Below are 22,705 nucleotides of genomic sequence, written 5' to 3'. Positions count from 1 at the left end.
TATACATGCATAAGACTCTAACAAACTAAACCAAAGGCACTTTAACAAACTTACACGTTGATCAAGTTATTGCTTCATCTTGACTTTCTTTCAATTAGTTCAGTATCACACATGTCCTCATGACACCCCCTCAAACACAGGGAAATTTTGAAAATTACCTTAAGTTTGGACTTAAATTTTTCAAAGGAATTAGCCTTCAACGGCTTAGTAAATATGTCAGCCACTTGATCAACAGCACTTATATGCACCACCTTTAGTTGATTTCGGTTAACTTTTCCCCTAACAAAGTGTAAATTGATCTCAAAATACTTGGTGTGACTGTGTAATATTGGGTTTGCTGCAAAAAGAATAGCGCTGATATTGTCACAGTAGAGAACTGAAATGCCTGATGATGATATGTGAAGTTCCTTGAGAAGGTTCTGAACCTAAATTACCTCAGTATCCGCAGTAGCTAGGACCCTATACTCAACTTCAGGGTTGGACCTGTTGATCGAAGCCTGTTTCTTACTCAACCAAGCTATCAAATTGGAACCATGTGGACACAATAACCACAAGTTGATCGTCTGTCATCAAAATCGGATGTCCAATCAGAATCTGAAAAGGCAAACAAGCCAAAATCAGTGCTAGAATGAAAAATTAACCCCTGATAAATAGAGCGAGCCAAGTATCTAAGTATTCTCTTCACACATTTTCAATAAGAAACCAGAGGAGAGTGCATAAATTGGCTGACTTTATTAATAGAGTATGCAATTTCAGGTCTGGTAAGAGTGGCATATTGCAAAGATCCTACAATTGATCTATAAAGTGAAGAGTTCTCAAACAACACAGCCCCTTGACTTGTCAACTTAGTAGCGGAGAACATGGGTGTCGGAACACCTTTTGAATCATCCAAGCCAACTTTCTTTAAAAGGTCACTAATATATTTTGTTTGTGACAAATAAATAGCTCCTTATGAGAGTTTTTTAGTCTCAATACCAAGAAAATAACTAAACTCACCAAGGTCTCTTAAAGAGAATATATCATTCAATTGACTAATAGTTGAACTAATAGCATTAGGGTTATTACCCATTATGAGTATATCATCAACATATACAAGAAGAAAGAGTTGAAGATTATCTAATTTTTTAATAAAAAGTGAAGGATCTGACATTGTATTTGAAAAGCCAAAAGAGGATAATGTTACTGCCAACTTAATAAAAGATAACATGTATGAAAGATAACATGTCTTGTGATTACTAATTTTTCATTAGATGTTAAACACTTGTAGCCCTTACAGTTAGGTGCATAGCCTAAAAATATAAAAAGTTGAGATTTAAAATCAAGTTTATGCACATTATAAGGTTTAAGAAATAGTAAACATACACATCCATAAATTTTCAAAAAAGAATAATCAGGAGAGACTTTATGTAACAATTCATATGGTGACAAAGAAGAAGTATTAGTAGAAGGCAAACGATTAATAAGATAAACAACACTGAGAAAAGTATCATCCCAATGAAAGAGAGGAATAGATGCATTTGCTAATATAGTAAGACATGTTTCAGTAATGTGTCGATATTTTCTCTCTGTCCTACCATTTTGTTGGTGTGTGTATAGGCAAGAGAAATGATGGGATATGCCTTGTGTAACAAGATATGAGGTAATTTCATTAGAAATATACTCCCTTCCATGATCTGATTGTAAACTCTTAATTCTCAAACCAGTGTAATTTTTCATCTGTGCTTTAAATTGTAAAAATGCTACAAAAGCTTGAGATTTAGTTTTGAGCAAGAAAATTGAATTATATCAAGTAAAGCAATCAATAAAAGTAATATAATATCGAAAATCATGATAAGAGGTAACAGGACTGGCCCCCAAATGTCAGTGTAAACCATCTCTAACGGAGTAGTATAATTATATGAATCTAATTGAAAAGGGAGTAAATTCATCTTAGCTATATAACAAGAATCACAAAGTGGTGTCTTTATTGAATTCAAAGTAGGTGGAGACAGATTATAGTGTTTCATAACAGATATTACAATTTTCGGGGCTGGATGTTCAAGCCTTTTATGCCATAAGAAATACTCATTACATTTAGCAACAAAGGCTTTAGAAAAATTTGAAGCTGAAATAGGAGCTGATTGATTATTTTTGGTAACAACTATATTTTCAAATTCATAAACACCATGCCTAGGAGCTTCATTGAGCATAATTTTGTGAGTTCCCTGAGATTTTACATAGCACACATTAACATGAAAGTCAAAATAAACATCATTATCAACTGCAAATTTTTGGACACTAACAAAATTTTGGCTATATCAGAAGCATGCAATAGGTTATTTAAAATAAATGCATCATGATTATCTAAAGAAACAAGAAAAGATGAACCAACATTAGAAATCTTGGTACCTGAACCATTTATCCAAGAGAATTTGATTAGGACCATTATATTCCGAGATTGTTAAGAAATTTGATGAATCGGCTGTCACATGATGACTTGCACCAGTGTTAGGAAACCAAGCAAAATCTGAGAGAGATGCAGGAGTGGCAAGGTAAGCTCGAGGATTGTGGAAGGTAAAAGGTGGTGGCAGGGTTGATGAAGATTGAGAGGTGGCAGAGAGACCCGAATTGACTTGAAATGCTTGATCAAATCTGTGAAAATATGAAAGAGCAATGTGACCATGTTTGCCACAAACTTGGCATTGAAGGCGTGAGTCTTGATTTGAATTTCATCCACCTCTGAAGAATCTTGATCCGCAACCTCTTCTTGGTTGTGAAATTCCACAAAAAATTTCTCTTCCCATTTGAGTAGGATTTGTAAAATTAGCTTGTACAAGAGGGCCAAGTTGAGATTTTCTAAACCTTTCATACATATCCTCATGTACCAGAAACAAGCCTTCTACCTCAATTAGTGAAATTACACTAGATCTTGTCATGATTGATGATATGTACATGGCATACTCTTCACTAATACCATCGGTAATAACAGTGATATGCTCATCTAATGAAAGAAGATGTCCGATACCAGCGAGTGCATCAACTACCTTGCGGATTCTTTGAAGATATTCTGTAGTAGTTAAACCATGCATCTTGATATTCTTGAGTTGGGCCTTCAGTTGCTGAATCCTTATCTTCGAAATTTGGAAGAAATAGTCATTGATTTTGTTCCAAACTTAAGCAAAGTGGAAGTCAACATTCTCTTCTTGAATGAGGAATCTAAGGAGGTGAGTAACCATGTCATCAATTGATGATCCTTGAGCTTCCATGATTTGTATTGCTCATATTCTGTACCAGCTTGTTTCAATGTTTCACTATCAAATTGTGCTGGGATTTTCGCTTCAATCAGGTGATCTCCTAAGCTATTTCTATTAATGACATGTAAAACTAACTGCTGCCAGGTATGATGGATGTTCTCATAAAGCTTGTCTAAGATTGGGTAGGAGAAGATGTTTAAAGAAGATTAAAAAGGAATAATAGTGTTGGCCATGGATGCAGAACCAGTGGCTCTATGATACCATAATGAGAATTAGAGAGTGAAGGTACTTTAGAAGAGAGAGCATAAATAAAAAACGTAGAAGAGTTGTATTAAAAATGTGAATCAAGCTTAAGTTCAATAATAACCTGACAAGCCTTATATAAGAGTGATTAAACCATAAGACCCACATAAGATTTTAACAAACTCTCCAAAACTAATCACTAACTAATTACAGCTAGATCAACAAACCTATACATATATAAGACAATAACAAACTAAACCAAAGGCACTCTAACAAACTTATACGTTGATCAAATTATTACTTCATCTTGACATATAATTCTTTCAATTAATTCAATATCACACTTGTTCTCATTATGTATAAAATATTCAGATAAAAAGATAGCTTCTAGTTGTTTGATGATTCATCTTTGTAACTTTCATCAAGTAGTAGCTTGGCTATCCATGGTGATGCTTAGTGCACACCATTTGTGGAAAAGACGGCTTAACAAAATTTTAGGTAAGATATGATAACATTAATCAACAACATAAAGATATGATAGTATTAATCAAGAACCATTTAACGATAATAACTTTTTTATTTTGGCATTTTATTTGTTTTTTTATTTAATTTTTAATTTATATTTGAATAAGAACATTGTGATTAATATATATAATATTTAATTTAAATAATATTTAAATTTTATATTAAATTATAATTATATTTTAATATATTTATTTATATTTTATTTATTATTTTATTATAAAATAATTATTTAATTAAATTATGATTGCATTAATTGAATTAATAAATCAATAAAACAATAATTAAAATAGTTTATGAGCGGTTCGGTCTTCCGAACCTTGCAAAATACTCATTTACATTTCCTTCCCAAAAAAAAGGGGGACTTTGGTCGACAATTATTATCCCATTAATGAATGCCTGCAATCCGTGCACGTGCACCGTTACTTTCGAAATAATTTTGTATGCCTTGAAAATTGAAAGAGAGACTGATTCTGACAGATCCTAAATCCTACACTCTTGTGGATTGTATACCATGAAATAGAAATAATGGTGACATTTTTTTGGATTTTTTATTTTAATAAATAAAATAAATATAATATTTACAAAAATAAATATTTTTTAGAGAATTTATCGAGTTAAATTTTTTGTCATATCTCATTTATAGTGTAAATAAGATTATTTTTTACGTATTTCGTTTACAGTGTAAACGATATATGGCAAGTCAGGCTGATACGATATATATATGAGACAAATATTCATCGAGAAAGTCTAGGAGGCCAGCAACTTTTGTGTTTTGTGGCCAGCACTTAATCATCAAAAGAAAAATGAGTGATCTCCTACCATTGGATATAATCTCACACCATTAAAAACACTATTGATGGCCAATTGATGGTTACAAAACACAAAAATTGTTGGCCCCCTAGCACTCATCTTCAGCAAGAAAGTCATATTCAGCATCTATAAACGGATGTCTAACCCTTGGTATTCTTCACACACATTTCATATTCTTTCTCTGTCTCCTCTTTGTCTTAAAAAAACAAAGCTGAATGGCCAGTAACAATCCATTCATAGTTGTGCTTCTTTATCCAAATTGTCGTATGAGAAATGGCGACAACGGGGTGATATTTGAGTGTCAGGATCCGATATTATTTCGTACTCAGCGTGTGGAGACGTTGTCGGATTTGAAGAGTTTGATATTGAGCAAGCTTGGTGGGAAAAAGGGAGGAAAATCGGAAGGGTGGCATATAGGTTGTTGGCACCCATGGAAAATGAAGTCTTCCGGTATCGACTATTCCGACTTCACGGGGACGAGCATGTGTGACTGATGTTCGACATTCATGGGAGGATCATGTGTGAACAGGTAATGGAGCTGTCCGCCGAGGTGGTTCATGGTGGTAGTGAGGGTTTGTGCGGCACAAGAAACCTATGTGTAGGACGACCGACCTCTCGCACCACTGCCCATTCATGTCGCGATTCCGGAGCATGAGGCAGAGGAGGGTGAGGAGGAGTCGGACGAGGATTACGTGGCGGAAAGTAGAGACAGTGAGTCTTCCGATGGGGACGATGATGATGAGTTTTTGCCAGAGACACCTGCAGGGGCTGTGCCGCGCCATGTGCTGCCTCCACTTCACCCGATTCCGGCGCTATCGGCTGTGCCAAGTCACTATCACACTCTAGATCTGGACGCCAACGAAGGTGCACCAGATTGTTGGACTTGTCGGTCATCAGATACCCTCCGATCAGTAACATGATATAACACCTGGCGTACTGTCGAATGGTCTCGGGATCGTCTGTCTGGGGCATCTGGCGGACACGTTTCCGTAGTCATACAAGCTTCAGCGTGAACGATTTCTTCCTCTCTGCCGCCTGCTGTGCTGCCACGGGAGGCCTGGCATCGAGGAGCTGCTCCACCAACTCCCATGTCTCCGTATGGTTCCACCTACCAAAGTCACGAAGGCACCCCCGACGGGGTTACTGTGTGCGCGTAGGCCTAGGTGGTAAACTACGTCCTGCAGGGTAATAGTGACATCACCCCACGGGAGATGAAACGTGTGCGTCTTTGGACGCCATCGCTCCACCAGTGCTAAAATAAGGGAATTGTCAAAAGTAAAATCCCTGAGGGGCACGGTGTCGCCAAATCCGGCCTCAGCCAGATACGGGACGATGGCGTCCGGTGGAGGTAAAGTATGGCTCACTCGTTGAGGCAGTAGGAGGCGAGGCCTTTGAATAACGACAAACGAAAATAATATTTAAATTATATAAAATTAATTATAACTTATAAATTATTTTTTAACATTTTAAAAAATTAATTTTAATTTTCATAATATTTATCTCTCAAAAGTTTTAAAATTAATTATTTTTATTATTACTTTTATTACAAATTAAATAATATAATACAACAAAATAAAGTCTTAAATTTTTAATAAAATAAAAATATCAAAATTTATTAATGTAAATAGTGTTATACTATAATAACATAGCACAGGAATAAAAGGGTTTCAAATTAATCATATTTATGTCATACCAACCTAGCACAAGCGGATAGAGTTCTAAATTAAGCCAACAGACCTAACTCTTAACTCATATACCAACGTTTCAGATCTTCATGACTACCCTAACAATGGCAACATCATTAAATTTAACAACCATAACGAAACTAACCTCGAAGTCGGTCGCCCCGGCGTAATGTGTCATCTCGTTCAGCCTGTTTATGTCCCCGTTATTTCCCACTTGGCACACCATCTCCGCTTGGGTCAAAGGTATAGTCATAAAGGGTTAAAAGAAGGAAGAAAGAAGTTGACAAAGTAAAACTGGGACCCGAAAGTCAACTATAAACGACTTCTATATATAGGTGCATACGGACCATAAATGAAATATAGATGTGTTATGCTGATGTGTCATATCTCGTTTACAGTGTAAATGATATTTCGTTTACAGTATAAACGAGATATGCGCAATGTCATTTCGTTTACACTGTAAACGAGATATGGCAAAAGAATTTAAATTAATAAATTTTTTTAAAAAATATTTATTTTCATAAATATTATATTTATTTTATTTATTAAAATAAAAAAATCCTATTTTTTAAGTTATTTTAATGAAAACGAAAAGTAAATTCGTATAGATTTTTCTGTACTTTGCTAAAACTGATTTTGAAAGGGCCATCAGGAATACAACCAAACAACATTAATACTCCAATTTTTCTTCATAATAAGGCAGTAAAGTGATTATTTGAAGGCAGAGTTACTGCTTTTTAGGCTGCCTGGCCAACTAGGTGTATGAAGCATGATTAGAGAATGTTACCTGTCATTACCTAAATATGGATAGACCCAGTTTAGTACTTTGTCCGTTTAAGGCAACGTGCATGGTGCTAAGGACAGATTTTTTTTATATATATAAATAAAATAAATCTCTTATTTATCAATATGTCTAATTTCTAAAATATTTTCTAATTTAAATCCTGAAGCACATCTTGAATATATTAGGTACAAGATAAATATATATTTATCTCAATGCAATGATGATATGAAAAGAATTTTAATACTTTGATTTTAGATACACTGAATTTTTGACTGACTTGTTTGACATATTAAGCACATCTCATATGTTTCTTGGGTTATCTTAAAAGTAATTGCATCATAGATATAAAAAAGTATAAAGTAATGAGTTATAAGTCAAATAACATAATTTTTTTATATTTATTTAAAAAATTATAGGTTTGAATTTTTTTATTTTTAGTAAAAATAATCAACGAATTATAACTCAAATGACATAATTTCTCCATACTCACTTGAAGATTGTGAGTTTGAGTCAATCTTTGAATTTTTTTTTCTTATTTTGAATTTAAGACAAATAAATATTTTCATTAAACTATTCATTTCTTTTTTAAAATAACTTTATTTAAGTATATTGAAAATTTATTTTTATGGACCAATTATACTATCAGCCAACTTGAACAACTTAAAAAAATAAAATTTTAAATTTTTAAAAAATAAAATTATGAAAAATTAGGATTAGCGTTACAAAATTAAGATTACTGCAACATCACCCTCCACTGAATATCATCGCGTAACCGCTTCGTCAATGTGAAGAACTTTCTCACTGCGTCGTTGATCCCTCAAGCCCAACTACTCGTCGTGCTGTCGAAGTGACCTTTGCCGTAATCGTCTGTGCATCACACCGAGCCGACCTGCATGGAATCCTCATTGTCATGAGTCACGCGCTCGGATCCTTGACGTCGATCTTTGCTTAGCGTGAGTCCCCGCTGTCTGAGATCGTCGTGGAGTGCGTTGGGCCGCGTTGTCGTCCTCCCAGCGTCGATTTCTCATCGTCGCGACACGCATCTCTCCGTGCAACGTATTCTCGGCACGATTGGTCTCTCCTCGTGAAGTGCGTATTGCTAAGCCGCCGATCTTCCTTCCAGCATCGTCGTCGACGCTCCAGGTCGTCGCACGAACCAGTCGCTATTGCAAAGACTCCATATACAAAGTAACGCCGCTTGTGTGTATTTCTATTTTTTTTCTTTGACTATTTTTTTGGATGTTTCTTTTATAGGTTTTTAAATATTTCTTTTCGAACAAATGAATGATTCTGTTTTATATGGGTTATTAATTTTTGGGTAAAATATACTTTTTTTCCAAAAATTTAGTAAAAATTTAAAAAATATCCCTAAGTTTTATTTTATTCTTTTGTCCTAATTTTTTTATTTGTATCAAATATATCTTCGATGGATAAATTTTTAAAAAATTTAAGACCAATTTAACAATAATACATGAAAATTATGCTTGATTTGCTTATGTTAAGGGTTGTTTTTATGAAATTGTTGTTGAATCGGTCTTAAATTTTTTGAAAAATTAGTCGTTAATGGTATATTTGATGCAAATCGAAAATTTTTGAAACATAATAAAATTTAAGGATCTTTTTAAAATTTTTATCAAATTTTAAAGACAAAAGATATAATTTAGCCTTGATTTTTTTTTTCATAAGTTTTGAAGTGTTTTTTCTTTGAATTTTTTAAATTGTTTTTTTTTGGATTTTTTTAAATAAATGAATATTTTTTTGTGATCGAGTAACTGCAAAAGTGAGCGCCGCGTAATTTTAGGAACATGACGAGGCAAGTTAAGGTTTATGAAATCAAGCAAAGGTCAATAATTTTTCATGGAGGTTTGTAATCTTTAAACACTCCTAGATTATTTGCTTAGGTCATTAGAGATGTACCAAAAAAAGGTGAATGGGAATAATAAGGATAATTTTATGGTGCTGAAGGAAGAAATGTTCCTCATCTGCTGAAATAGTGTGGCAAGTATTTAGAATAGATGCATGTCCGTCCCATTTTAATGAATGTAAGAAAGTAAGGGTTGTTGTTTGTAGCGGTGCAACCAAGTGTGGGTCCTACCAATGCCAGTGGAGCTTTGACGACGTTTTAAGTTTTTAATTAATCACCTTCTAATAGATTATTATTTGCAGCAATTTATGTTTATAGATTTTGTTTTGTCAATTTTTAGTAAATCAACGGTGATTCGATATCTAGTGGTTTGGGAGTGAAACCTACTCTTTTTTGCAGGTACCAATTTTTTTAAAAGTGTATCAAAGTGTCTTCGATTAGACGAGTATTAAGATAAAAGATAAATTAAAATTTAAAAAATAATTAAAGAAATGAAAAATTAAAATTTTCGAAAAGAAAATGTGCTGAAATCGAAAAGTTTGCATTGAAATTAAAAAAAAGCAACAAAATACTTTCGACTGAATCAAAAGGCTTTGACATGGAAAGTTAAAGATTCTGAAATGTAAATTGGACATTAAAATTAAAGGATACTTGAATGATAAATTTGCTATGAAAATAAAGTTTACAGGAAGGTAAACTAAAAGAGTAAAACATGGAAGGAACTCTACAGAAAAGTAACTCAGTCGCAGACTCAGGAATTCACAGGAAATGTGGGTGTGCTCGATGTTTTCTGAGTTAAAATTCCAACTTTTATTCCCTAAAACTTTCTAATATTTATAGTCTACTTTTATAACTGATAATTAATTACAAGATACAATCTTGTATACACACTCCCTGGTAACCGTTCCCACTCTTTTGGTTAATAAACGCCCATTCATATATTCCTCACGTGGTAAAAGCTTTCAACTCCTCCACTATCGTAATTGCTCAATTCGCTTATTCGAATATCTTGTTAGATTATTTATCTCGAATATCTGTCCAACTTGACCCGTCCGATTTGCTAGAGCATTTCAAAATCGAACCCGTGTCGAGTACCTCCAACTAATACCTGCACGTGCATCTTTTCGACAACTACTTCTAATTAACTCACCGTAATCAAAAATATTTTTTCGATTAACAAATTGCCCCCTTAGATTAATGTGTTTGCCTTTGATAATATTATTAGAAGATGAAAACACTTAATCCAAATTCAAATTTCAATCTTTAAATCAGTAATAATTACCATTTAACTTCCCATTAATACGGATTCACTCGACACGTTTCTCGATATTTGCACTTTCTCTTTCTACCACTTTGCCTTCTTCGTAAAGTTACCTCTTTTCGCATTCTTTCTGTAATAACAGCTACAGTATTTTCTTTAAATTCAACATTTTCGCCCTTATTCAATTTTTCCGAACCCTTGTTCTCTGAATTCCTCTTGCACCAATCTCTCTTACGTAACCCTTAACCTTTCAAAACTTCCTTTTTCTCTTGCAATGGTTGCTTCAGCATCTCATACTGTCGTTCAAGACAAAGGAAAAGGCCCCTCAGTAGAACCACCAACTTTACCAGCTCTCCATGTATTAAATTAAGTCAATGATAAAGTCATTAACGACCCAGAACTACAAACTAATGATACCAGAATCATAATCCCTTTTACGGTGGGTGGAGATGTCCATTGTTTCATTGGACCTGTTGAAACCCTGGAAAGAGCAAATAAGAAGCTACCCTTCTTCCCAATGCTCACAAGGAAGATTTATTGATCAATCAAACCCTCGATATTTCTTTTTTTCATGTCAAAGCCTTTTGATTCAGTCGAAGACACTTTGTTGCTTTCTTTAAATTTCAACGCAAACTTTCCGATTTCAGCACATTTTCTTTTCGAAAACTTTAATTTTTCATTTCTTTAATTGTTTTATAAATTTTAATTTATCTTTCATCTTAATACTCGTCTAATCGAGGACGTTTTGATACACTTTTAAAAAATTTGTACCTACAAAGAAGAGTAGGTTTCGCTCCCAGACCACTAGATATCAAATCACTATCGATTTATTAAAAATTGACAAAACAAAATCAATAAACATAAATTGGTGCAAATAATAATCCATTAGAAGGTGATTAATTAAAAACTTAAAACGTCGTCAAAGCTCCACTGGCATTAGTAGGACCCACACTTGGTTGCACTGCCACGAACAGCAACCCTTATTTTCTCACATTCATTGAAATGGGACGGACACGCGTCTATTCTGAATGCTTGCCACGCTATTTCAGCAGACGAGGAACATTTTCTTCCTTCAGCATCATAGAATTGTCCAAACTTTTGTTACCTTCATCTTCCATTTTTACTGTTCAGGCTAGGTAACTTTTTTTTCATGCTTCACAATTTGAGATTGATTTTTCATGCTTTATATATACAATCTTGCTAGGTAATCGATAAAAATGTAGTCAAATAATTTTTTAGAACGAACTATCAATTTGGTCTATATCTAATTGCTATTTCTCAGAATAACAACGTAATTCTCAAGATAAAAATGATCCAATTCGGTTCATTTCTTTTATTTCTATGTCTCTATAGTATTTTTTCGTCACTCTCAACGAAAAATACTGACATATCAAGTGAGGTACCTAATTGTTTCTAAATTTAAATAGATTAGGAGTTTATTTGTCATAATTTTTGAAACAAAATTTTTTTCAAATTATTTTTTTATTTATTATATTAATATTTTTTAATAAATTGTTGAATATATGATGTAATAAGTACAAACTAATTAATAAATTATTAAAATTTAAAAATATTATTTATTATGAAACTAAATAAATAATTATCAAATATAATTTTTAACTATATAAATAATAAACATTAAAATACAACTAATACATTAATAATAATAACCTTATGAAATACGATTAGTATTATGATCTAGATAATTTTTACAATAAAATGAAAACTAATGAACACATTATTTAATATATAGTAAAAATTTTTTAAGTAATAACAAATTTTTATAATATACTATGAGTAGACTATTAATACTAAATGAATATATATATATATATATATATATATATATATATATATATATATATATATATATATATATAAACCATCAATATATATATATATATATAAACCATCAATAATATTATTAATCTATTGATAAATTGTCGTAAGGTTGCAAATTGATGAAGATTTTTCAATATAAGAATAATGTGGATTAATTAAATATATAAATTTAATTAATCTATATTATTCTTATATTGATAAATCTTTATCGATCTTAACCTTTATGATAATATGTATTATTAATAAATTAATAATATTATTAATATTTTGAGTTTATAAATAGTTTTTATAATATATATATATATATATAATATTTTATTTTATTTAGTATTAGTAACTTATTCATAGTGTATTTTAATATAAAGATATTAAATATAATTATTAAATTAATTTAAAGAGATAAAAAATTAAATTTATTATTACTCAAAATTTGTTTACTATATATCAAATAATGTATTTACTAATTTTCACTTTATTATAAAAATTATCTAGATCATAATATTAATAATATATTATAGAGTTATTATTATTAATGTATTAATCGTATTTTAATGTTTATTATTTATATATTTAAAAATTATTTATTTAGTTTTATAAAAAATAATATTTTAAATTTAAATAATTTATTAATTAATTTTTATTTATTATATTATATATTCATAAATTTATTAAAAAATATTAATATAATAATAAAAATATTTTTTAAAAAATAAAGATAAATAAATTTTTAATCAATATAAATTAAAAAAATACTTATTTTTATTTTTAAACTTAATACGTTAACATTTTCTATTTAAAATTAATAGAGAAATATCTACAAAAATTACATTGTGTCACAAAAATAAAAAATTAAAATCAAAATAAATTATTTCTATTTTAAAAAATCAGGTTGTCAACTTGTCATTCTAAAAATAAACACACGTAGTTAAATTTGAATTACTTTAATTTTAAATTTTTATTTTATTTATAAAATAAATAAATATATTTTATTTTTTAAAATAAAATTTAAAATTTAAAAGATTCAAATTTTATATAATAATAGTTCTGCATCCCAAATTTCACTGCAATTAAAAAATCATGATACCCTAATTCACATTTTACCTTCTGCCATTTCACCTTTCCCTTCTTCACCACAACCGCGCGCCGTTCACTTTCTCGCTCTTTTCACCACAGCCACGTCGCTCATCCTCCTTCACACGCCGTCTCCGTCGTCGACAACGCATCTCAGCGCCGCTGCCGTTTCCGACGCACGTCAACGTCGCCGCACGGACTCCTCATCTTAAAAAACCCGCGACCTCACGCCGCCACCTCCATCCTTCTATCGAGCCGCGTTTCCTCCGCCTCTGCTTCCAAGTCGCGTCGTCGTGTCTCCTCCTCTTCGGTCGCGCACCGCTGCTCTTCATTTACCTCAGCGGTCTCTAAAAAGGTTAGTAGATGTTTATGGTTTACGGTTCAATGAATGTATCTTCTCTGTTCCATGGTCCTGATACTGGGTATAGTGGTTCATATAAGTTGTTTTTTGATTTTATTAAATTACTAGATGTTTCTTATAAGGAATTGTTTTTTGGGAGAGTTCTACCGTGGGGAAAGAATATTAAGGTCCTTAGAGGACCAGGATCTTTGTGCAATTTTTTTTTTTCAATTTTAGGACTCATTTGATATTAAATCAATTTATAATTAAAGTATATTTTTTATTCATTTGCACATGTAACACAACCACATTTCACTCCTTTAACTGTCAAAATGACCATTTCACCCTCCACACAAATAAATTTCTATTATATTTAATTTATTTTTCAATTTTTTTGACAAATCCAATTATAAATTAAAATTACATTACATAAGTGAATTATAATTAATAAAATAACCTTTCATGTATTAATGACATACAATTTTATAATTTAAATAGTATCTTTCATATAATAATGACACATAATTTATATTTAAACACTTGTAGAAAAAATCATATTGATATTTTATAAATTGAATAATCTATTACACTAATTTTTATTCTTATTTATCCTATTTATATTTAAAATTGATTTTATTCTTATAATTATACCTAAACCAAGTATATTCATTGGATTTTTATATTAAAAATGATAAAATATCATTTTACTTTATTTTAAACGACTAAAAAATCATATTAGATATAACAATGGTTGATTATGTTAGACATTATAATCTTAATTTGATTATTTTTTTTAGTATTTTTTTGTGTTTGTCTATTTTAATCTGATTATGAGAATGTTAAAATTTTACTGTTATTACAAAAATAATAAAATATCTTTTAAATATTAAAGTAAAAAAACTAAATTATTCAATTTAATAGTCATATTTCTATATACATTATTTATATATATAATTTAATTATTAAAATTATCCAATTGTATTTATACAACTTAAACTTTTAGAGGAGATTATTAATGACATGTTATTGGTAAAAAATTGAATGACTCCAGATAACCTGAGGTAAATATTTTATTTGGTTCTTTATTATTTACATCTACTTTAAATAAAAATTAACTCTGACATATAACTGAAAAATTAAAATACAATCAATTAAGAATGTTATCTATAAAAAGAATTATTCATGAGATCTAATCGAGATGTAAATTATCATGGAAAATAAATCATGTGAATATAAATTTTGACTAATAAGTAAGATTGCAACATAGATTTTGGAAGGACTAAAATTATGTGAATAAAATTATAAAAAGAATTATTCATGAGATCTAATCGAGATGTAAATTATCATGGAAAATAAATTATGTGAATATAGATTTTGACTAATAAGTAAGATTGCAATATAAATTTTGGAAGGATTAAAATTATGTGAATAAAATTAAATTATGATCGACATATATATAACCTAGTAATTACTATATTAATTTAAAATAAAAAAATGTTAAAAATTTTTCATTTTAAATATATTAAAAACAATTAAAGACTTGATTAAATTTACTTAACTAATAGTATTACACAAATAATAATTAGAATAATTAAATAATATTATTGTATTTTTAACATTTATATTACTCATGATATATATAATTACTAAAATTTATCTAATAATCTGAGTGAATATATATAAATTACATAGTTTGTAAATAAGGGTTTTAAATTGAATATTTACTTTCTTCAATAATTTTGTTGAAAGATTCAAATTAATTATATATTTTTTTGGTACCAATAAAATAAAGCAACGCAAATAAAATTAATATCAATTTTATTTTATTTTTATTAATATAAAAATTAAAGGAACAACTGATTATTTTGATATTTACTTATATATATATATATTGTTTTTACTAAATTAATTTTACTAAATATATGTTTATTTAAAAAATTCCATATTTTTCTTTCACTAAATTTATGCCTTAAAATTTTTAGTATAATTGGACCATCTTTTAATTTATTCATTATAATTTATTAACTTAGAAGTCATCTATGTAATATAAAAAATAGTATAGGAAATTCTCAAAGCCACAAAAATAACATATTCTCTCTGGTCCTTAGAGAACCACTTTATACTTTTCTCACTATAGACAAATCCTTGTTTTTGGTGAAGAAAGTAGAAAGTGATTCTTAGAGGTTCAATATGGAATATCCCAAAATTGTGGCTCTCATTGCTGCCGTACGTAAGTTTTTTTGTCTGCCGTGTGTACCCAAAACTTTTCAAAATTCTGTTAGGTGCCCAAATAATTAAGTAAATGAATGAGGATGTGGCAGATGTTTACAGTGGCTTTGTTTGGAATTTTTTGTCTTGGGCTTAGCGCGAAAACCGTATCGGAACCCGCAACACCAACCCGCCTGAACCCAAACCCGATAGTAATCATCTCTCTCGATTTGTTGAACTTGAATCCCACATGACCAAAAAAAAAAAAGAACTTGAATCCCAGCACCGAAAACAAGCTCCATGGCTTCCATGATATTCCCTTAGTTAACTCCACTTCCATTTGATCGTGAGTTCTAGATTCAAGTCTTGAATGAGGATGCTCTTGTTCATAAATTGGTTCTTGTTTGCCATTATTGCTCCATCGTAAAATATTATTAAAAATTGAAAGGTTTTTTTAGTTAGCATAAGGAGCTTCATGCCAAACCATTTGCATTTCATCATCGCCATCTACCTCATCTTGGTCACACATTTTCTCCAAAACATACACAAGTTATTAGTTCCTACAACTAGATGTTAGTCTCGTTCATCAATATCAATAGCTTAGGTGCATTGACCACTTGAATAGATGGGAAGGTGTTATGATTTGTTGTCTAAGCGAAAAAGTGTGAATAAAAACTCAATTTTATATGAGGTCGAACATGACAGTGGCATCGTCGACATCAACATCGAGCTCGAAGAGATGGAGTTGTGTGAAGAAGGAGGGTCAAGCAAAAAAACTAAGGTCGGAAGCATAGCGGCATCATGAACATAAAGTTTGTTGGCCTGTAGTCTGTAGAGATGAAACGTACAAGGAAGAAGAAAGGCCTGGTAGAAGAAAGGTTTAACATAACTGAAGAGAAGGCAAAGATAATTTGTTGGTTAAATAAAACGATGTTGTAAAACAACTATAATTATCACCCTTTAAATTAATTAAAGGCTGAGATTTAGCACTGGAGGGTGTCAATTTTTATTGGCACGGGAGAGGACCCGCTCCCGCTAGCTTGGGCTCTCCATGGGCTTTGTTTGGATTTTGAATAGGCAGTTGAGCCATTGTTGGGTATGAATACATAATTTCAAAACAATCCCAAATTTTTCTACAATTCAAAAAGTATCCAGGTCCTTCAAGGACCAGAAAATACTTTCCCCACCATAGAAGCCTCCTTCTTTTAAACTATTTTAGATGTTTTAGTATATGATTTAAACTGATTTATCTATATAATTGGTTCTGTCTCATTTGCTGGATTTCTCTTGTTCATGTTGGTAGAGGTTTTTTATGTGGTTTGTGAGTTTTGATAAAAAAAAGGTTAGTAATATATTGGATTAATGGATTAATGGATGCTTCTTTCAGTATATATTGGATTTTTTTAGTAATACTATTGGTCATTTTCTATGAATATGTGAATTTTTTTTAATTAAATTGGATGTTTCTCTTGAAGTAAGTAGATCCTTCTATACGAATAAGAGGATTTTTTTTATAAGTGGATGTTTCTGTTTTGCTATAAGTGTATCTTTTGGTAACTCTCAGTTGATTCTCAAGATCGACTACTAAATGTTTTTGGGTCCTGGATGTTTCTTTTAGTGATACACTGTGTCTTTGGTTTCCGCCTTTCGATTTTTTTCTTAAATATAATGTGGTCTCTTACCATTATCGGATGTTTACAGATTATAACCACACTTGTGTTGTGTTGCTGTAACTCCTAACAATATGGGCAAAAAGGTACTACATTTACTATGGTATGCTTGTATTCCATCATGATTGTGGTTGCTTCTTACTATCACTTCCAATGTTTACAGAAATTGTTAGAGTCAAGGTGCTCACCCTGTTATATTAATGATATGATGCGCCATCTAGAAAAGACCCATTCCGATGCGAAGTTAGCGGAAATAGAAGCTATAGGCTTCGGATTCTTGAGGCACATCCCAAAGTGGCCTGTGAAGCAGGACATCATGGTGGCGTTGGCAAGGTCCTACAACCTTGATAGAAATACATTGCAGCTGGATGCTGCCAACATTTCAATTAACGCCGATTTAATTGGGCGTGTTTTCGGACTCCCTTCTGGTGGTTAGTACCGATTTGCATATGTTATACAACATTACTTTACATTTTATATTAAGTAGACTTCTTTGGGCCAATTCGTTCAATTTCCATATTTCTATCTTATCGAAACTATATATATTTCATCTATCAATTTTCATGTTTCTGAGCTGACAAATCTGCATGATGTAGGCGACGACTTCCCCTCTTTTAACGACAAGAATGCAGCTCATGTGGCAGTGAAAAATCAGTTCCATAGAAGAACACAGACCGAACTTCGCAAGTTCATATACGAATGCTCAATGGAAAGTGAAGCGGACAGGATGGAGTTTAGAAGACATTTCATATTAGTTGTTCTGAAAATGTTCTTGTGCCCCACAACCCAACCAGCAATCTCGGCATGGCACATTCCCCCAATTCTGGATGTTTCCAATCCAAGAAGATTCATTTGGCCAATGAAGATTTTCAACTGGTTGAAACAGGCAATCAAAAAGTACCAACTTAAAAAGAACAAGACATGCGAAGGTTGCATGTTCGCCTTGTTGGTATGTTACGTTATATATCAATTATGTAACTGTACCCAACTTTTACGTTGCAACCATAATTTGTGTTTGTCTCTCTCCAGGTATTGTACTTCCAACGGCTGAAACATGGCCAGTTAGAGCATTGTCAAGAACCGGAGCCATGGATTTCTGCATGGACTGCTGAGGAGCTAGAGAAGAAGGCAATAAATGTTCTTGACGAGGTAGTTACTTAAATGGGTGTTTCTTTTTATTGTACTTGGAACTTTCTTACTAAATTACTAGGATGCTTCTTCTTGTTTGGTGGATGTTTCTTTGATATTAGGCGGCGCACTGTGCGTTCTGTGAGAGAATGCGTTTAGGAATTTCCTTGACCTAATCCTAATTATTCAAAACCTAACTAATTCTAATTATTCAAATTCTGATTTTTTAAAAATTTTAAAATTAATTATTAAATAGTGGTTTAAGTTGGCTGGTTTAGGAGTTGGCCCCCTATAATTTTCCTTATATATATATATCATGCATTATTTATTTTTTCATGCATTAGTTCTGTATGTACTATGAAGTTTGATAAAGACCATAAATAAATTTAAGTTTTTTGCATGCCATTTGTCTTTGGTTTCGGACCCTATCATTGCTATAGAACTTTCTGTTTTTTTTTTTTCCCCGGTTTTTTGTCTGAGGGTTTTGCATGTAAACTGTCACTGGTCTGTGAAGTTCCCTATTGCAAGTTAAATAAGTGTCATTATGGTAGTGTTTGGCTTGTGTGTTTAGAGTGATTAAAATACAAATAGAGAGATAGAGTCATAAAAAATATGAAAAATGATACATCCACATTTTTTCTTGTCTATGCTATTATAAGTTTATAAATTATAACTGAATATGATACAAAATACAATTTCGTTTTTGTTTTTGTCCTTTGTCACCTTACTTTGTATTTCTGCTCTGTATGTAGTTTCAAACACGGCCTAAGAGAGAGAGACTAAGCTTCTTTCAGATAAGGAAAAGGTCTCTAGGTGATTCAGATGATGATTATCCAGTGAGTACTGGAATGGAAGATTCTGATAGTAATGACAATATTCCTTTGTCATCACGCATAGCTCTGAATTCAAGTTTAGCAACATCCATCAGTAAAAATGATAGCTCTGTTCAAAAGGTTCTTCCTGAACCTCAGAAACGAAATATGCTCGATTGTGACCATGATGATGATATTCCCGTGAGTACTAAGATGTGTAGTTCCCAAAACTATGTGCAGCAGGCCAAGAAATTAAAGACGTCGGAAAATGCTTCAAAACATAACTTACTCCCTTCTTTGAAAGAGGAAGAGACTTCTATAACACATTTGAAAGGAAAAGAGATATTGTCGGGTCAGTATTCAGAGGAATGCCAAAAGAAGAGAGAAGCTGCAAATCAGAAATTTCACTTGCTAGAGAAAGATATTGAGGAGCTCTCGAAAAAGCTTGAATGCAAGAAGAAACAATTTGATTCTATTCACGGACAATTGAGTTCATATTCTTCAAATGTTGAAGTAAAAAAGAAAGAATATGAAAGGTTGCAAAGAGGCATCGAGGGACAGATAAAGGAGCTTGAGTCGAAAGAAAAGCGATTTTCTGCACGAATGGAAGACATTGAGTTGAAGGAGAGGCAAATTGACGAACGAATGATGAAACTCTATTCAAAAGAGAAGCAATTTGAAGGCCAATTGGAGGAAGTTGAATCAATCAGGAAGAAATATGAAAGCAAATTGAAGAAGATCCTATTCAAACAGAAGCAAGTTGAAGCTCAATCAAAGGAGCTTGAGGCTAAAATGATGCAGCATGAAGCATCTGTAAAATCATTCAAAGAGCAAAAACAAGAAGGTAAAATGTCTTTGTTTATAGTTTGTTTTGAACAGTGTTGCGAATGTCTTTCCAATGCAGAAAACTTAGTATATTGTATCCTTGGTTAAGTATCTTAACATCACAGCACTACAGTTGCAAATTACGCAGATAATCAATCTTCTACTGATAAAGGGAGTTTTCGACTTTTCTCAAGTGAACCAAATGATAGAGACATTTTAGATGTTCTCCAATCGTTCTCGGATCCAGCAAAAGTCACTTTGGATATAATTAAGGATCCTATTGATTCACATTGTAAGAAGGTAGATCAAGCTATGGCTATAGATGATAGCCACATCTTCCTTCTTGAGCAGCTGATGAAAATCTCACCAGATATTGCATCTCATGTTAGAGAGGAGGCAATGGAGCTTGCTCTTCATATGAAAGCTAATATGAGATTAAGTACTGACAATTCATTGGTGGTTCTAAGTTTCCTAATGATCTTGTCAATTTATAAACTAGTATCCTCCTTTGATGAAGATGAAGTTTTAAAGCTTTTTGAAATTGTTGCTCACCACAAGCCAGCTATTGAGGTCTTCCAGATGATTGGTTTCGCAGATAAAATCTCTGGTATGTTGATTGAAAACTATTTTGTTCAGTTGCCAATATTAAGGGTAGCTATTCAAATGAAATTGAATCTTAGTCTAGTTAATACTTTTAGGAGTGAACTTTAGATCTCTTTTCATGTATACTTGCGTCTGCCATTTTTTTAATTGATCTGAGGTTAGTTCTGTACAGTTCCTTCTGCTTAGATATGGTAACTACTAACTAGAACTGGTTTTCTCTCTATGATATTCTTTTATGACTTGAACTTTGCATGCACAATGCACTAGTATTTCCTCTTTTGAAGTAATATAGGACTCCTCTGGTTATTTTTTATGAAATGTATTCTTCTTGCTTTCGCGCAGATTTTGTTGAGAATCTTATCAAGAATGAGCAGTATATCGAAGCTGTCAGATTCATTTGTGCATATGACTTGGCAGAGAAGAATCTAGCGGCTGATCTCTTTCGAAAACATGTGAACAAGGCAAAATTGACATGTGAGAGCAGTTGCAAGGAACCTAAGTCTATTAAGGTTCGTTTTTTCTTTTATTTTCAAGTGTAACAAGATTGAAAATTAGAACGTCATATTGTGAAATATGTTTGTGTATTTTATATGTTGCATGAAGTTGTATTTCATTATTTTGTGTTACATGGTTGCATTGCATGCTAATTGCTAAGTGACATGTTGAACCTTGGCTCAGATCAAAGCCGCAAAACAAGAAATCACAAGCCTCAAAACTGTTCTGCAGTGCATTTCGGAGAACAACCAAGAATGTGAAGATCTGGTTAAGGAGATTCAAGATCGCATTCTAGAGGTAGAAAAGCTTAAGAGAATGATTGTAACGACATCTATAAAAAAAAATTTACAATACCTTTTGTAAGCTCAGCTTTTATTTTATTTTATTTTATTTTTTATTATAGTAGCCGCAATTGGCCGACTAATTAGCAATTTGATGGAAGGTCAGATTCGTAATTAGGTATGCCAATTGTTGTGGTTAGATAGAGAAGTCATTTTCGTTTTGCATGAACCTGTGAATGATTTGCACCTTTTGTAAAGCTTAATAGATAACATTTTTAGAAATCATATATGGGGTTAAAAAATTTAATACGGAAGAATTATGAGTGTATATGGGAACATGCAAGTCCTTGGACAAAATCTCTTTTTAGTGAAGGTGAAAAGCGTAAGTCAACAATAGTAATGAGTTTTTTGTTCCTAACGAAATTGGTAAAATCTTAGATAGTAAAAGCGACTGCAAGAAATAATAAGTACATATTTTTCTAAATATGGCAAAGATATTAAATAGTTATAAGGGTTAAGTATGATTTTGGTTTTTAATGTAGAAGTTGAAAATTTATTTCGTTTTTGGCTTTTTTTGTTACAAAATGGTCCCGAAAATTTCAGTTTATTTTAAAATCGTTATTTTTATCAAATTTTTAATTGAGAAAAGCTCTACATCCATATAAAAATTACATGGATGGTATCCAAGTAACTTTCACTCCATGCTCCACACCCCGTCTGTTTTACACGCGCCTCTTATAACCGATATAACGGATCTTTATTTTATGTTATCAACGTTTTTCAATGTAAACTTTTCATACAATGTAAACCTAATTAAATTCGTTGTTTTCCTCTTTCGCGTTTTTCTTCTCTGCATTATGGATCTAGATTGATTTAACGCAATTATCTTCGTCGTTCATCTTCTTCTTTGATATGTACTTTTGAATTGAAACAATGAATTAATCAACTTCAAATCAGTTGAATGAGTGTGATTTTGATGATTCTTCTCAAACGCATCACTTTGATGAGGTTTGGATTATTGAATT

The 22,705-nt window shown here is 31.6% G+C and overlaps 2 protein-coding genes across 4 annotated transcripts; one reads left to right on the top strand and one right to left on the bottom strand.

The window, feature by feature from the left end:
- Positions 1 to 520: 520 nt before the first annotated feature.
- LOC140174717 (uncharacterized) lies at positions 521 to 3,068 on the bottom strand. Its single transcript, XM_072200217.1, has 4 exons — positions 2,842 to 3,068; positions 2,389 to 2,631; positions 2,072 to 2,292; positions 521 to 594 (listed from the first exon to the last, which is right to left on the bottom strand). The coding sequence occupies exons 1-4, from the start codon at positions 3,066 to 3,068 to the stop codon at positions 521 to 523; spliced, it is 765 nt and encodes a 254-aa protein (XP_072056318.1).
- Positions 3,069 to 13,293: 10,225 nt separating this feature from the next.
- On the top strand, positions 13,294 to 21,965 carry LOC112705301 (uncharacterized). Of its 3 annotated transcripts, none has more exons than XM_029288492.2 (9): positions 13,294 to 13,673; positions 17,568 to 17,622; positions 17,700 to 17,967; positions 18,133 to 18,485; positions 18,566 to 18,685; positions 19,417 to 20,320; positions 20,435 to 20,908; positions 21,247 to 21,413; positions 21,583 to 21,965. In XM_029288492.2, exons 2-9 carry the CDS (start codon positions 17,611 to 17,613, stop codon positions 21,760 to 21,762), a joined length of 2,478 nt encoding a protein of 825 aa, XP_029144325.1. In that variant the 5' UTR covers positions 13,294 to 13,673; positions 17,568 to 17,610; the 3' UTR covers positions 21,763 to 21,965. The 3 variants fall into 3 exon arrangements, with proteins under 3 accessions (XP_029144325.1, XP_029144326.1, XP_025611920.1); XM_029288493.2 differs by lacking the exon at positions 13,294 to 13,673 and adding an exon at positions 16,995 to 17,208 and having other exon boundaries at positions 20,450 to 20,908; XM_025756135.3 differs by lacking the exon at positions 13,294 to 13,673 and adding an exon at positions 16,995 to 17,208.
- The last annotated feature ends 740 nt before the right edge of the window (positions 21,966 to 22,705 follow it).

The sequence above is a fragment of the Arachis hypogaea genome, chromosome 8 (assembly GCF_003086295.3).
Source record: "Arachis hypogaea cultivar Tifrunner chromosome 8, arahy.Tifrunner.gnm2.J5K5, whole genome shotgun sequence".
NCBI lineage: Eukaryota > Viridiplantae > Streptophyta > Magnoliopsida > Fabales > Fabaceae > Arachis > Arachis hypogaea.
This window is presented reverse-complemented; position numbering and strand designations above follow the sequence as displayed.

Coding starts and splice junctions, on each gene's coding strand:
- LOC140174717 (XM_072200217.1), bottom strand. CDS start 3,068: ATGCATGGTTTAACTACTACAGAATATCTTCAAAGAATCCGCAAGGTA. Junction 2,632..2,841: donor CATGAGGATATGTATGAAAG/GTTTAGAAAATC, acceptor ATATTTTCACAG/ATTTGATCAAGCATTTCAAG. Junction 595..2,071: donor TAAAGCCTTTGTTGCTAAAT/GTAATGAGTATT, acceptor TTGCCTTTTCAG/ATTCTGATTGGACATCCGAT.
- LOC112705301 (XM_029288492.2), top strand. Junction 17,968..18,132: donor TTTCGGACTCCCTTCTGGTG/GTTAGTACCGAT, acceptor TGCATGATGTAG/GCGACGACTTCCCCTCTTTT. Junction 18,686..19,416: donor CAATAAATGTTCTTGACGAG/GTAGTTACTTAA, acceptor CTCTGTATGTAG/TTTCAAACACGGCCTAAGAG.